Source organism: Anticarsia gemmatalis, chromosome 25, assembly GCF_050436995.1.
Source record: "Anticarsia gemmatalis isolate Benzon Research Colony breed Stoneville strain chromosome 25, ilAntGemm2 primary, whole genome shotgun sequence".
Taxonomy (NCBI): domain Eukaryota; kingdom Metazoa; phylum Arthropoda; class Insecta; order Lepidoptera; family Erebidae; genus Anticarsia; species Anticarsia gemmatalis.
Window position 1 is genome coordinate 8,951,445 of NC_134769.1, and position 14,944 is coordinate 8,966,388.

Genomic DNA, 14,944 nt, shown 5'->3' on the forward strand with positions numbered 1-14,944 from the left:
AATGCTTAATAATGTTATTGACTAATATTTTGAGGTGACAAATTGATATGAATTCAATAAAAAACTTAACTACGTTTTAGTCATTATATCGTAATATATTAATAAGAGTCGTCTTCAAATTATAAAAACGAATAATATAAATATTAATTCTACAAATGTTTTTAATGGGCACCAATGGCACTATCGGAGGTCGTGGGTTCGATTCCCAAGCAAACGAATGTTAGAATGATCTGAAATCTTAAACTATTTCGGTTATGTTTCTCTTACGTGAAGTTTTCACGAGTATCTACACCTAAACTGAAAACTTAGAAACGTTGGACTGAATTAGGTAGTTAAGTACCCGGTAGAGGGACATTGGTAGCGAGAAATCTAACCCAAAACACGACGTCTGGTCACCTTAACCTCTATTATGCATACAATACCTACACTAATCTTATAAATTATATTTTGGCAAAAGGTGACATATGAAGCAAATAAAAAAACATTTGCCAATATTGCCATTGACCCCCAGGTACACAAACTTAAAGGTTAACCTTCAAAAACAATAATTAACTTGTTTTAAAATGATTCACAAAATTTTAAACTCATTCTACTTGCGTGTCAACACAAGTCCACAAGTGTCGGCAATATGGCTAATATTATTAAGATATTGTTAATTTTCTGTGCATTAATTTGTTCTATTCAATGTTATCATCATTATCATCATCATCACCATCAGTGGAGTGACGGTGCCGAAGGTACGTGCCAATTTGTTTGTTATAAGGAACTAGCTCCGGTCTACGATTCCGTCCGTGTAAAATAGAGTATGACTTTTTGCCCGCTTGGATCCCTTTCCCATCCCTTTTCGGGTCTCAAATTATCTTCGCACAAAATTTTATCCAAATCAGTTGTGTGTGTGTGGTGTGTGTGTTTACGCATGAAGAAGAGACAGACAGACAGAGTTACTTCCTATCGCATTTATATTATTAGTCGGGGTTAAAACGGTAGATTTTTCGTTCTTTCATCGGTTTGTAGTCTACCCACTGCCATTCAAGTCGCCTCAAGGGATGTGGCAAGAGTCGGCAAGACCTAAGCATCCCCTTCGAATCACGTTAGATATCTGTCTGGTTGTGTACTTTACAGAGTGGGTAATGCACAATATTAATTTCCTACATTTTCCACCAAAAACAACTCCTATGACTTAATGTACATCATCTACATAATTTATGTTGTATGGATGGATGAGAACGCCATGTTTAATCAGTGTGCAATATTGATAAAAAGCTTGCATGAAAAATAAAAGCTTGTCTTGGTGCCTACTAAATGTGTCTGTCAGTAAATAAAAATAGAAAACAAAACTCAAAAATGCGTTGAACTCCAATCTAAAAAAAAATTGCGAACTTTTTTAATTGCATTGTGTGCATTTATGTGCGTTCGTGTGAATAGCAGCTTATTTATGATGGAAATCATTCTTCAATCGTTTATACTCATGTACATATTATTATGTCTTTATTATGATTTTTTTAATAATTTTATCTTTTCGGGGCTGTAACGTTTTAATCTGTGCCTTTTTGACACTTGGGCTTGACAACAAATTTGACATTGACGTACAAAAAAAGCTTGTTGTTCTGATTGCGATTGCGGTGTAAAAAATAAATACATCTTTGGCGCATCTTTTCGCCTATTTTTCGTATTGTATTCAATTTAGATTTTTACACACATCATCCATCCTATAAAGGAATAACTAGTCTGATGTCTCAAAAACGAAGACGCAGTCGAAATTTTACACTAAGCGAAAAACATAAATTAATTCGGCTTGTGGATATCTATAAGAATATAATTTTAAGTAAAAAGACTGATGGTCGCACCAATCAAGCGAAAAACAGAGCGTGGATTAAAATTACCAATGAACTTAATAATAAGGGCTTTACTTTGAGGTAAGTAAAATAAATCTTTACTTATTTATACATAAGCACAATAATATACCTACACTGTACATTTTCGGTTGAAACTTTTTAAATAAAGTGTAATATGAAGTGTAAAATCAGTTGAAATAAATAGACTACTTTATTATTGTAGTTTTCATTGAAAAAAATTAGTTCAAATATGTCAAACTGTGGAGATTTGTGCTCATTTAGTTTTAAAATATTCTTTATTTCATGAACTTATTAAAAAAGCCTAAATTTTTGTGAATGCGTCCATGTCAACTACAGTGTACTTTCTGTGAGAGTGTTAAACATTTAAGAGACTTATATGTCTGATGTTTTCTAGTCTTAATTATTTTTTTAAGTCTTAATTAAATAATTTATCATCACTTATAAGCTAACATTAAAAATTTCAGGAGTAAAGCTTCCCTATTAAGATTTTGGGAGAAGATAAAATGTGAAGCAAAGTCGTACAAGACACGTAGGAAAAACAGTGCTGTTAGAGTGGACCCTTGTGTGGAACAAGTATGTGAGATGATGGAGCATGCTAGTATGGGCAGATACGGTTACACTGATGCAGAAAGTCAACTGATCTCTGAAGCTACTTCTCCTTTGTATGGTCCTGGTGACTTGGAAGTGGTTGTGGTAGAAAATGTAAGTATTTAAAGTATATTATACTAGCTTTTACCCGCGTCTTCGTCCGCCACCTGAATTTTCCCATGGAAATGCGTCATTTTCCCGGGGTAGTAGCCAAAGTAGCCTATGTCCTTTCTCGGGTATCAAAATATCTCCATACGGAATTTCATGCAAATTGGTTCAGTAGTTTAGGTGTGATTGAGTAACAGACAGACAGACAGGCAGACAGAGTTACTTTCGCATTTATAATATTAGTATGGATTTATATCTTGTTCTAATATAAAATTTCTATTGTATTAATTTTGGTAACTCTGTAATTGGGTATTTTATATAAGTTTCGATCTTTTTATTGTCTGTTTGCAATTTTTATGTATACTATACCTGTTGAGTTACCTGTAAATAAATAAATAAATAAATAAATATCACTTTTGGCAGAGTAGTTGTGTTCATTACGTTGTTTGATTTTGATGAGTAAGTGCAGCCAGTACAGTATTAAGTATATTAACTGTATACATGGTTTATACAAAGCAAGTATAGTTCTTAAAACATAGAATGAAAGTAAATGATGATTTTGGAACCTAATAGTAGTACACTGAAATAAAATAATAACTTGTGGGTAATCGCCTACGAATTGTTATGAGCTGTATTTTCATTCAGTATTGAAACATGTGCTAGTTTGTTACATAGCAGTATGACAATCACAAAAATCTCTTATTATAAAAACAAATACCACTCTGCAATATTGTATCTTGCTTCATAAACTGATAAATTGTGTTTCGCAACTGAAGTGGCTGACTGACGAAAATGGTACCGTAAAACGGGGTGAATAGAATTCGCGGGGTGAATAGAAAAAAAATCAGGAAAGTTTTCAAGGCTAATATTTGAGTACTTCTCGTTGAAGAATTTTGTTCAAATTTTAAATGATTACACGTCGATATTACTTCTCTGCGGTGTTATAATTGTTTAAATGTTTAAATTGATATTTATACCCAAAAAATTGCTTCAAAGTCTACCGTCCTTGAATGCCTTAATATCGACCCTCAAAACTCTGGATTTAAAGTGGGATTTCTTTTCTAATGAGTTGTTTGAAATGTTTATCTCTTTAGGTGTATATTAATTTATAAAGATACAATATTGTTAATTGAAAAAACGTTTTTAAATCTAAAAAATATGTTTAAATCATGGAAATAGTAATTTTTTTTGTATAAACGGGGTGAATAGAATCGTTTGAAGGGTGAATAGAACTACAGTATGGGGTGAATGGAAACATAGCAGGGTTCAATAGAAACGCGTAAGGGGTGAATAGAAACGAGTGAGGGGTCAATAGAGATTAATAAATAGGGTTGTCAAAAACTGTAAACAAAATTAACATATTATATCAGCTTAGCCTTTCTTCCAAGCTATGTTGCAGTCGGCTTCCAGTCTCACCGGATGCAGCTGAATACCATTGTTTTACATGGAGCGACTGCCTATCTGACCTCCACAACCCAGTTACCTGGGATAACACGATACCCTTCGGTAAGACTGGTTGTCAGACTTTCAAGCTTCTGACTGCTGTTAACGACTGTCAAAGATCTTCGAAAATGACAGCCGGGACCCACAATTTAACGTGCCTTCCGAAACACGGAGGAACTCGATATGTATAAGATGGTCACCCATCCACTAATCAACCTCGGCAAGCATGGCTTAACCTCAGAGATCGATCCGCGCGGCTGTTGTTAACTAAGCCACTAACATAAACAATGAAAAATTAATAGTCATTAATCTTCTGAACTTCACAATTATCATTGTATCAAAGTTATAACGGCAAACTACTGCATATAGTATGAAAGTTAGTTAGGTTATCTTGCTTTATTTTTTGAGTTAAAGTAATTATCAACGGTTATTTAAATTTTTAAACACACAACCTCCCTTTTCAGTATGTTGGATAAGTCGTCTTTGGCAGCCCTAACAGTTTTTCTATTCACCCCTTTGGTCGTTTCGATTTACCCCTATCGCTGGGTGAATAGAAAATGACCATTTTTTTAAGGAAATATCGTAAAAAGATGCATATTTTTGGACAAATATGGTTTTAGCTCTTTCTTCATGGCGCCGGACATGATATAAAAGAACCCGACAATAAAAATAACAAGTTACTCGCAACAAATTTTTAGGACAAAGTTGAAAATCGTTTCTATTCACCCCGTTTTACGGTATATAAAATACACGTACTCTGTCTCTGTTCAATACATCAGTGTCATATTTAGCACTCTCTTTTTTGTATGAGTGAAAAGGAACTCCTCATTGTGCCTAACTGCCTACTAGTTGCTCCACCTGCGGATGGAACGCGCCGAGCGCGCTAATTGGTCTTATGTCATTTGTCACTTTAGGCTGTCAAGTGTCATATTTTGTTAGCTACAAACATAAATAAACGTTATAGTTGTGCTTTTTAATTGCGTAAAAGTTAAATACTGTTATATATTATTTAAGTAGACGTTAGATAAAATTAAACCAGTAAATAACACTGTTTGCCGAACAAAATCATGGTTATATTTTTCCTGTTTTGGGCATAAGTTTGTAATTGTAAACTTATGTGACGCTATATTTACTTCAAAATGATGGAAATTGAACCTGTTGTTTTACAAAACGCTGAAATACCAGACGTAGATCGAGAGCAATTTAACATAGAGCTACAGAAGTATTACAGTAAACATAATGAAAATAGTAAAAAGTTGAAATGGTCGCGTGAAAGGATTCAAAGTGTTATTAAATTATTAGATGACTTTAGTTTAGCTAAATCTGAGGGAAGGCGGCCGACAAATCAAGAATATCATTATACGCGTAAATATGAAGCAGTGAATATTGGTAACCAAAGAGTTTTAATAGTGAAAAGGAAGCACTCGTCAGATCCTGTCGTGCAGATAGTTCCCACAGAAGAATTTTACGACAGAATTCTTGAGGCACATCTAGCCACGGGTCACGGACGACGAGACAAAATTGTTCTCGCCTTTAAAGACAAATATATAATACTAGTAAATGCTATAACAATATTTCTTAATCTGTGCAAAACCTGCCTTCCCAACAGAAGTTATCCGAGAAGAGGCATTCTCGTAAAAACGTTAATAGCTGACGATTTAAGTAATACAGTACAGACAGATCATGTAAGTTAAAAGTAATGAAGTTTTCTGTTAACAAACTTAACTATCATGCTATGTAGAATACTATGTTTGTATTGTTGTGGTAACAATATGCAATTTTGATTATTTGTATTTTTCATAGAAATGTATACCTACCTACCATATCCGTAGAGTGGTCTTTTTAAAAAAGATATTCCTAACTAGGCATTAAGACTTGAAGTCTGCCTCCTTCCTCATTCTGGCAAAAGACCCTTGCCCAGCAGTGATTTAATAACTGGACAGATTTATTAAACTTATATCTAATTCAACATTCTATACTCATTTCAGTGTGAAACCATCCCAGATATAAAAGAAGAAATAACAAATAATTGCGAAGATGATGAGAACGGGCCTGTATCACCGTCACCTTCATCGTCATCATCACAGCACTGTGAAACACTACCGGACTGGAAGAGACGTAGAATAATACAAGATGACAATGACAGAACAGAAGTGGTGTCTACTCTTTGTGGAACGTTTAATGATTTGAACGCAAAGAAACTGGCCGCTGAGGACTTAAAGATAAAGATATTGGAAGATGAGTTAAGGTTTAAGAAAGAATTACAGCAGTTACAGTTAGAAATTGCTAGGAAAGAGTTGGCAATTAAAACTGAAGTGTACAATCAAGTTAGAGGTTTGTATTTGTTCAATGTTTTAAATAATTTTGGACTATATATTTAGATTAAGGGTAATTATCCTCCTAGGATAGATCTTAGTAATAAATATGAAACAATATAATAAATGACTGGCTCTGTGTCGCGGTTACGAGGTCCCGGGATCGATTCCCGTGCAAGGCACAGTGCTATTGGTCTTTTCTTACTTATATTTGAATTGGTCAATAATAGCCCAGAGTGTGGTAACCTGCCTGGTATATGTGGTAGGCATGCCTCTATTACATGGGACTAACTTTGCAAACCTTTGGGGTATAAAGTAATTATCATTCATTACATTCCCACTGCTGGGCGAAGGTCTCCTCCCATCACGAGAAAGGTATTAGGCCTTGAGTTGGATTTCTTGTTTTAATAGAAGTCAGCAAATTAAATGTATGTATGTATGGCTTTTTAAATCCTTGTTTTTTCTCTTTTGCAGATGGAACAATGAATCCTCACAATCTTATTGGATTTACAAAGCATGATTAAAAGTAGAATGAACATTCAACCTAGGTCTAATTTCTATTAATTGTATCTAAATATTTTAATAATTGCATTTTATTTGGTGTGATTTCAGAATATTCTTGTTAATAAGTTATGTAAATAATTATTTATTTGGATCGAATTAATATAATTTGAATGATTACATAATTTTATATGTAATAAGTATTTTCTAATAAATATCGGTCTACCTCATCTAACAGTTATTTTAATAATTTTTACCTGTTATTTACTTTTAAATAATAATCAACCAATGTCTTGCATGTAATAATTTTAAACCATTATTATTCTAATGGTAAGTATTATTTATTTATTTATTTATCTACTTTATATACAAACGTTGTATAATGGCGGACTAAATGCCAGTGGTATTCTCTACCAGTCAACCTATGGGTTACCTAGTTATGTTACCTATTATCCTGATCTTGATGCGAAAATAAAAAAATCTGTGGAAAATGTTCATATCCTATAGATTAATAACACCACGCCGCTCTCATTGCGTCGGGAGGTCGTGGGTTCGATTCCCACACGGAGCAATTACTTGTGGATCGCACAAATAATTGTTTCGGGTCTGGTTGTGCTTTGGGTCCGTTGATTGTACCTACCTATGTTTGTAAGTCCCCGCGACACGAGCAATTCTTAGAGCAGGAGTTGCCTTCTTCAAAATATAATGTAACCTCATCGATAAACTAGTTAACTTTTAAACTCTCGCGTTGCATGTGTAATGTATAATAGAATACGGGAATTACAGCCTATAAATGCGTGTTTGCGTTAATTCCCGTATTCTATTATACATTAGTTCCAGCTAGGGTGTGATTATGTTGCAGGTTCACCCTGTGTGACTAAGGGTGTGAATGGAACGTGCGTCAGTGTACTGAAATGTAACTCGGCGGCTCTCACATACCTTTATGTACGTATTGTATTTGTAATTTTTATAGGTACTTAGTTCTGATTCTTGAAGATAAGTGCTGGATAGCTTAACAGACGGAATTAAGTTCTGGCGCAGTGGTTACGGTGGTCGCCACGCCACTAATATTGCGTCGGGAGGGGTTCGATATCCATCTACCAAAGCAATTATTAGTGTATTAGTCCATAAATAAATTGTTTCGGGTTTCGTTGTACCTACTTTGTGTCCGTTGTTTGTATGTTTGCTAAAGTTTCCGCGACACAAGGACAATTCTTAGTACGGGCGTTGTCTATTAAGTAACTTAACGAAAAAAAACTTTGTATAGATATCGTATACTTAGGTCAATATGCTGTTATAAATTGATACTGTCATCAGCGCGAAGCAGGCTACGCGAATGTGGATCTACCGGAGTTACCAGACATTTGCTCGGTGAAGAATAACCAACCCGTCGTGTGCTGCACCGACTGTGATCTTGACAACCCTAAGTAAAAATTTATTTAATATTTATTTATAACTATTGTAAATGATATGTGAGCAGTGATAGCCGAGTGGTACAAGTTGGTACCTCCGACGCAAGTGGTCGATGGTTCGAACCCGGGGCAACACACTTATACGTTATGTCAGTTAAAAATAATTATCACTTGTTCCAACGGTGAAGGAAAATATCGCGATGCAACCTTGCATGCCTCAGAGTTCTTTAGAACAGTTCTTTAAAGTATGCGATGTTCCCGATCCGCAGTTGGCCAGCATGATGGATTCAAGGCCTAACCCCTCCGTCATTACGGGAGGAGACCCTTGCCCAGCAGTGTGACGGGTTACATTAATTAATTTGTGAACAAAAGGTGCTGTTATATGTCGGGTTGAATATGTCAATGTTGTCAGGTATGCGTCGTCGGCTGTAGGTCCTGGAGTATTGCTTGTTAGCAAGAAAGGTCCTGTCGCCCACGCAAGTAAGTAAATATTTATTAAAGTGGTCTAACTATCTACTTAACTGTAAAAACACTAGATATTTTATTTAAAAAGAAATACTTTTCAGGGATTATTTCATCTTCTTTAAAAGTACTAATAAGTGTATGTCGCCCTATTATTACTGAGGGGTATCGTCTTAAAGACCATGGAAATCTGATAGTCAGTCGCTCCATGTAAAATACTCGTACTCAGCTGCATCCGGTGAGAATTTGTAAGAATGGCTAGACTGATATAATATTTATATGTTTCGCCTAACAACGTGAACACATGTGTCTTAAAAAGCAACTGAACGTAGGCACAGTGCATATTTAACGTATTAGGTCGGGGAAAAAGTCTTTTCGCATTATAGTATGTATGAACTTGTAATTTTTTTCTACACAAAAAGCTTGATATTTGGGTACCTCACGAGCTCACTGAAAGAAACCTAATGAACCGTGTGCTCATTTGTGAATCTTGAAGCCAAAGATTTTATTACAAGTTCATACATACTATAATGCGAAAAGACTTTTTCCCCGACCTAATATTTGTAATTGTAGAATGTTACGAGTACTTCGACCGGCTGCCGTACTCGTGCCGCGGGCGCGGTGGCGTGAACGTGTACAAGGACTGGGACGAACAGCACAAGTGTCACGTGTCCTCCTACATCGTGGTCGGCACCTTCGTCGTGGGCGGGAGGGATGCGCAGAAGTGGGAGTTCCCGCATATGGTCAGTTTAATCTATTTCAATATCGGAGTGGGTATTAAGACGGGTAGACATTTTGATTTTCCGGGGAGGTCTACCTGTTCAGGTAGACTGGGAACAGGGGTAGAGATTTTCAGTTTAGAGAATTGCAGGTAACTTAGTCCTGATTGGGGCTGTCCGTATAGGTATCTTCAGACAGCAGTAGTAGATCCAGGATTTTAGCTTTTAGTTCTAACTGTTTCTCACTACGGTTCTTTACGGTATCGTAAGTATAAGAACGACAAATTAGAGTATCTCTTTTATTTGTTTGAAATAGTAGGTAGTAACTGTTAATGTCTGGTAGTATCGTCTACTACAAGAGTGTGTATAGCTGTGTGTTGTGTGTCAGGCGCTGCTGGGCTACGGCGCGGCGGCGACGACGGCGCAGTGGCGCTGCGGCGGCTCCGTCATCAGCGAGCGCTACATCCTCACCGCCGCGCACTGCTCCTACACTCGCGCACTGTGAGTACATACATCCACTATTATGCACTTAATCCGTTCATTATTAAGAAGAAAAGCGTTTGGTTATTTTAAATATTTGCTTACCCAGAAGGCCAGAGAGTAAGTTAAATGTTTTACAAAAGCAGTGGAAGCAAGACAGACACTCAAAATCATAATTAGCAAAAACCTGAGTTTCTATTTTCAAAACACTTATTGAAAACATAGTTTAACATAGAATATTTAAAATTAAATGAACAAGTTATATCGTGCATAGTTATCAAGCAAGTATACGCCGATATGTTATATAGCTTGCACTTTAAAAAAAAAATTGTTACGTATCCTCCTCCTGTGTAAAATAATGTCAGCTACAATCGAGAATGTTAACAAATTTGGATTATTAGCTCTCCATATTCTCTGTTAAAAATAAAAAATACTAGTGAAAGAATTACTTTGATACGTCTATTAGTTTCCGATTTATAAGTAAAACAAGTTGTAACCGCGCGAGTCGGTGTGACGTCATTGTACATTACGCTAAGTCTGGCTTACATAGTCTTTTTTAATAATATTTACTATAATTACACTTTAAATGTAATAAGCAGACAAAAACACAACAAAATACTGCATAAGCTATTACATCTACGGCTGGAGACTTGATATTAATCGGGACGCGGCCCGCGCGGCATGGTGTACTATGACGTCACGCTGTTAGCGGGACTCGATATTTTTTGAAACTTTGAATGCTTGTAAAATCAAAACTACTTGGTATTTTTGACTAAAACAAAAACTAGTTTTCATGTACATGTACAGGCTTTACTGAGTCAAAATTTCAAGCGATTTGGCATACCTAGTAACATTCTCCATTCTTAGCGATGCTACGACTGCCACTACATTGGCTCCTATGCCTCCTATACATAAAATAAGAAAACATATACAAACAAAGTATAGATGTGTAAAAATAAGGAAAAACTATTAATTTGCTGATAAAAACGATATTTCAAATGAAAATGGGTGTTATTTTCAGAGGTCCAATAACGTTTGCCGCTCTAGGCCTGCTGAAGAGGACAGATCCGAAGCAGAACTGGAAGGTGTACAAGATACAGAACATCATAGTGCACCCAGAGTACAGGTCTCCAGCCAAGTATCATGACATCGCGCTCTTACAGACTGACACTGAGTAAGTAACTCATTTGCTTGGCTACTCACATAATATCCCGGCATTTTCCTATAAGTTTAGGCAGACAAAGAATGCCACTTGGTACCTTTTAAATCCTCTATGTCCGTATCCTTACAAACTTACCTTGCCTCATTCACATCTATACATCTTGTCAGACAGAAACACCGGTTACGAATAGCACCACCTGACCTTTTTACAAGACATCAAAGATCTGTTTTGTGTAAGTCTTTTTAGTCCCCTCCCGGCAGTCCATACCTATTGACTAATAAGGAAATAATGTATAGAATATCGGCTAGGAGATATTAGGGTTGTAAACAACAGCATTGCGATTCTCTACCTCTGTCGACTATTGAAAACCGGTTAGCTATCGAGAGATTTTGTATGAAAATTTGATCGGGCGCCGTAGTAACCATTTCTGCTGTACATTTTCAATATACATTTTTCGATTCTCGATAGTACCGGCAGTTATGGATCACTAAATAAACGTTAACGTGCATTTTAGGATCCAGTTCGGCGTGGACCTGCTCCCGGCGTGCCTGGGCGTGGTGCCGCAGGGCCCGCGCCAAGCCGAGGTGTCGGGCTGGGGCCGCCGCGGACACCGGGAGGGACTGGCCGACCACTTGCAAGCTGTGGGTCTAACTATATCATAAAAATAAACAACACCTACATTCTGATTAAAACTAGTTGTAAATTAGACACATACTTATGTATTTAAAACTAGCTGACCCGCGCAACTTCGCTTGCGTCACATAAGAGAGAATGGATCAAAATTTTCCCCGTTTTTGTAACATTTTTTATTGCTACTCTGCTCCTATTGGTCGTAGCGTGATGATATATAGCCTATAACCTTCCTCGATAAATTGACTATCTAACACTGAAAGAATTTTTCAAATCGGACCAGTAGTTCCTGAGATTAGCGCGTTCAAACAAACAAACAAACTCTTCAGCTTTATAATATTAGTAAGTACAGATACGTAAAAACGCTTTAGTCTGAGCAGTAGAGTATACTACTGCTAACTACAAGGCCACGGGTTCAATTCCCCGGTAGGGGTCAGACAAAGTGGTTGCTTTCTTAAGTATATTCGATTTTGTTTAATGTGAGCCTGTAGTTCGATTTTATTTTTTTAAATTTGGTTATATTATTCTAGCCCACTATTAAATGAGGCTAACGTGGGACTAACATTGTGATTGGCGAAACGCGGGTGTATTTCATTCACGTCTGCCTACACCCTCTGGTATAACAGTCTTATGTTATGTATGCATCTATGATAATGTTATTTTGTCCTGTTTTAGGTGAACCTAGAACAGTTCAGTGCTCAGGAGTGTGACGCCATGTACCCGGTGCACCGCCACTTGAGGCGAGGGTATGATCACCGCACGCAGATGTGCTACGGCTCCAAGACTGAGGTCGTTGACACTTGCGAGGTAACCTATAGGTTCAACTGCCTTACACTACGTATCCCATGGATCTCCGCAACCATAAATGTATCTAATAGGTATAAAAGTTGCGAACAAATCGGATAAGAGGTTGTTTTTCAAAATCCAATACCCTTAACCAAAGCTATCCGAAACTAACGTATAATTCGATACAACTTCTTATTCGTATCTGAAATCTACCATTTCACTTAAAATAGTTTATCGAAATCATAAAACCGTAAACATGACATTCCGAAATTAACGGATAATTTACATAATTATTAGATATCCGTAATAACGGTATTCGGAACCGATGTAATAATAATAATCATTTATTTCGACCAAACGATCATACACATATAAAAAGAAAAAAATATATATATTACAGAAGAACAAAATTAGAGAAATAATTAAAATAAACAAAGCATATTGAGATCATCTGTTTGGAAGCATATGAATCATACAGCAATGATTCAAGTAACAACAGTCGAAACGCTGCGCAAATGCTTTCAGGATGCTGTTAGGGCTAATCCGTACTCTGCTTAGCAGAGACGAGTAACGTAATGTGATTTATATATCCGTATCCGTAAATTCGAAACTGCATATCCACATCGAGACGAATAATCGAATTAGATTTTTTTAGTCAGATGCGAATTAGTGTTAAATAATACTTTTTCGAATAAGCGCATGATCGAAGGCTGATTTCCATTAAGAATTATTTAAATGTAACTTTCAAGTTAGTTTCACTTTAAAATCTGCGTTTGAAGTGCTTTAGTTTTTGACTTTGAGTCAGGTCTGTTTCTACTGCTCCGCTTTCGTGGAAACACCCCTTAACGGAAGGGGAATGACGAATATTCGTTTTTCTGATGTGTGAAGTTGGATTTTTTAATCTTCAAGTGCTGTGTTTTATAATCCGTTGTTCCGGATCCCTAAAGACCTATCCAGGGTCCATTTCAGTAAAAAACACTGCATTAGTACATGTGTGTCATAGTGATGATATTTCTCAGGGAGACAGCGGCGGTCCACTACAGACGAGCGATGAAAAGTGCCTGTACACGGTGGTGGGCGTGACGTCATACGGCCGGAGCTGCGGCCAGCGCGGCGCCGCCGGCATGTACACGCGCGTGCAACACTACGTGCCCTGGATCGAGAGTGTTGTGTGGCCCGGGGAGGTCAACATCTATAATTAGAACCACTAAACGCGACAATAGTGGTCCAGTCAAGCTACCTATCGCAAGTGGCTCAATGTGCGGATGGCCTAAAATAAAATGTTATACTTGCATATCTAAAAATGCTTTGTCAATTCGCGTTTCAATGTCTCCCGGCATATGTATTGCTCTACGAATTTAGTATTTCAGTTGCAACTCCCACTGTGCAGTAAAGAACGATAGGTCCCTAGGAATATTACATAATTGATGTAAAAACAGTTGTTCAGAATTATTTTGATCTCCACATAACTCAGGTGATAGTACCTTTGATTCGGGAATGTAATAAATAAATGTTTTCAATACGTAACTTTTTTTTCATTGAACACTCCCAAAGAAATACTTTCCTATAAGTTTAAAAAGTTTTTTTAATGCTACATCTAGTAGCTAATATCTGAACCCCTTTTAATATTAGCGACATCTAGCGGCAGATACTTAAACTATTACTAATTTTGGAATGGTACAGTTGTACAAAGTGAGGGTAGGTTTTGTAATTTTAGTATGCATAACTAGATGCCACTGTTAAGCACTGGGATTCAATGAATTCCGAGAGTATTATTTTAAAATTATTTTTCAGATTCAGAGCTTTTTGGGGCAGCATTTTATCTCGTAGTCACTTTTAGAGTCTTTGGGTCTTTTGGAGACATTAAAAGGAGCGATTTGAAGGAATGTCATGGCGGCAACTAATAAGAAATTGTAATGTTTTCTAAAAAATAGGTACCTAGTTGTTTTAGAACTTGGATTTTATTTAATTTTGTCATCGGCTCATTCTCTTGAAATATGCTACCAACGAAATATTATATATTTATTATGATTATATAGCAAACCTGGTCTTGAGATAACGGCGATGGGTTCGATTCGTCGGAAGTCGGAAACCTTTCCCACGCAATCTTGGTCCCGAAGTTAATGATATGACTGTGTACCAATAATTAGCAAACATATAAATGATACCTAAATATCTTGAGAATTATGTCACTAAGAGAGAAATGGTACATATTAACCTAATGACCTCTCACACAATGTCTTGAATTCGTAAATGTTTCATAAATAGTTTTTGATTACCAAGATTCTTGTCTTTGCAGTGACTCTGCAGCGCGGTCGGTTGTAGATCAGACTGCTGATAATGAGGTCTTGGGTTCAATTTCCGGGTCGGGAACTGTTGATCTTTAACATTTTTTATTTAAATATATCTCAATAGTAGCCGAAGTTGCGTGGTACCTAAGTATACCTTGTAAATGGCTGTAGTATTGCCCCCTATAACATGG

The 14,944-nt window shown here is 36.6% G+C and overlaps 2 protein-coding genes across 3 annotated transcripts; both read left to right on the plus strand.

Annotated features, from left to right (window-relative positions):
• Positions 1–625: 625 nt before the first annotated feature.
• On the plus strand, positions 626–13,953 carry LOC142983941 (venom protease-like). Its single transcript, XM_076131156.1, has 10 exons — positions 626–737; positions 7,674–7,756; positions 8,129–8,238; positions 8,636–8,703; positions 9,259–9,428; positions 9,793–9,905; positions 10,906–11,058; positions 11,561–11,687; positions 12,352–12,483; positions 13,482–13,953. The coding sequence occupies exons 1-10, from the start codon at positions 629–631 to the stop codon at positions 13,662–13,664; spliced, it is 1,248 nt and encodes a 415-aa protein (XP_075987271.1). The 5' UTR covers positions 626–628; the 3' UTR covers positions 13,665–13,953.
• On the plus strand, positions 1,578–7,041 carry LOC142983942 (KRAB-A domain-containing protein 2-like). Of its 2 annotated transcripts, XM_076131160.1 has the most exons (4): positions 1,578–1,916; positions 2,321–2,558; positions 5,984–6,329; positions 6,785–7,041. In XM_076131160.1, exons 1-4 carry the CDS (start codon positions 1,732–1,734, stop codon positions 6,832–6,834), a joined length of 819 nt encoding a protein of 272 aa, XP_075987275.1. In that variant the 5' UTR covers positions 1,578–1,731; the 3' UTR covers positions 6,835–7,041. The 2 variants fall into 2 exon arrangements, with proteins under 2 accessions (XP_075987275.1, XP_075987272.1); XM_076131157.1 differs by lacking the exons at positions 1,578–1,916; positions 2,321–2,558 and adding an exon at positions 4,893–5,680.
• Positions 13,954–14,944: the final 991 nt, after the last annotated feature.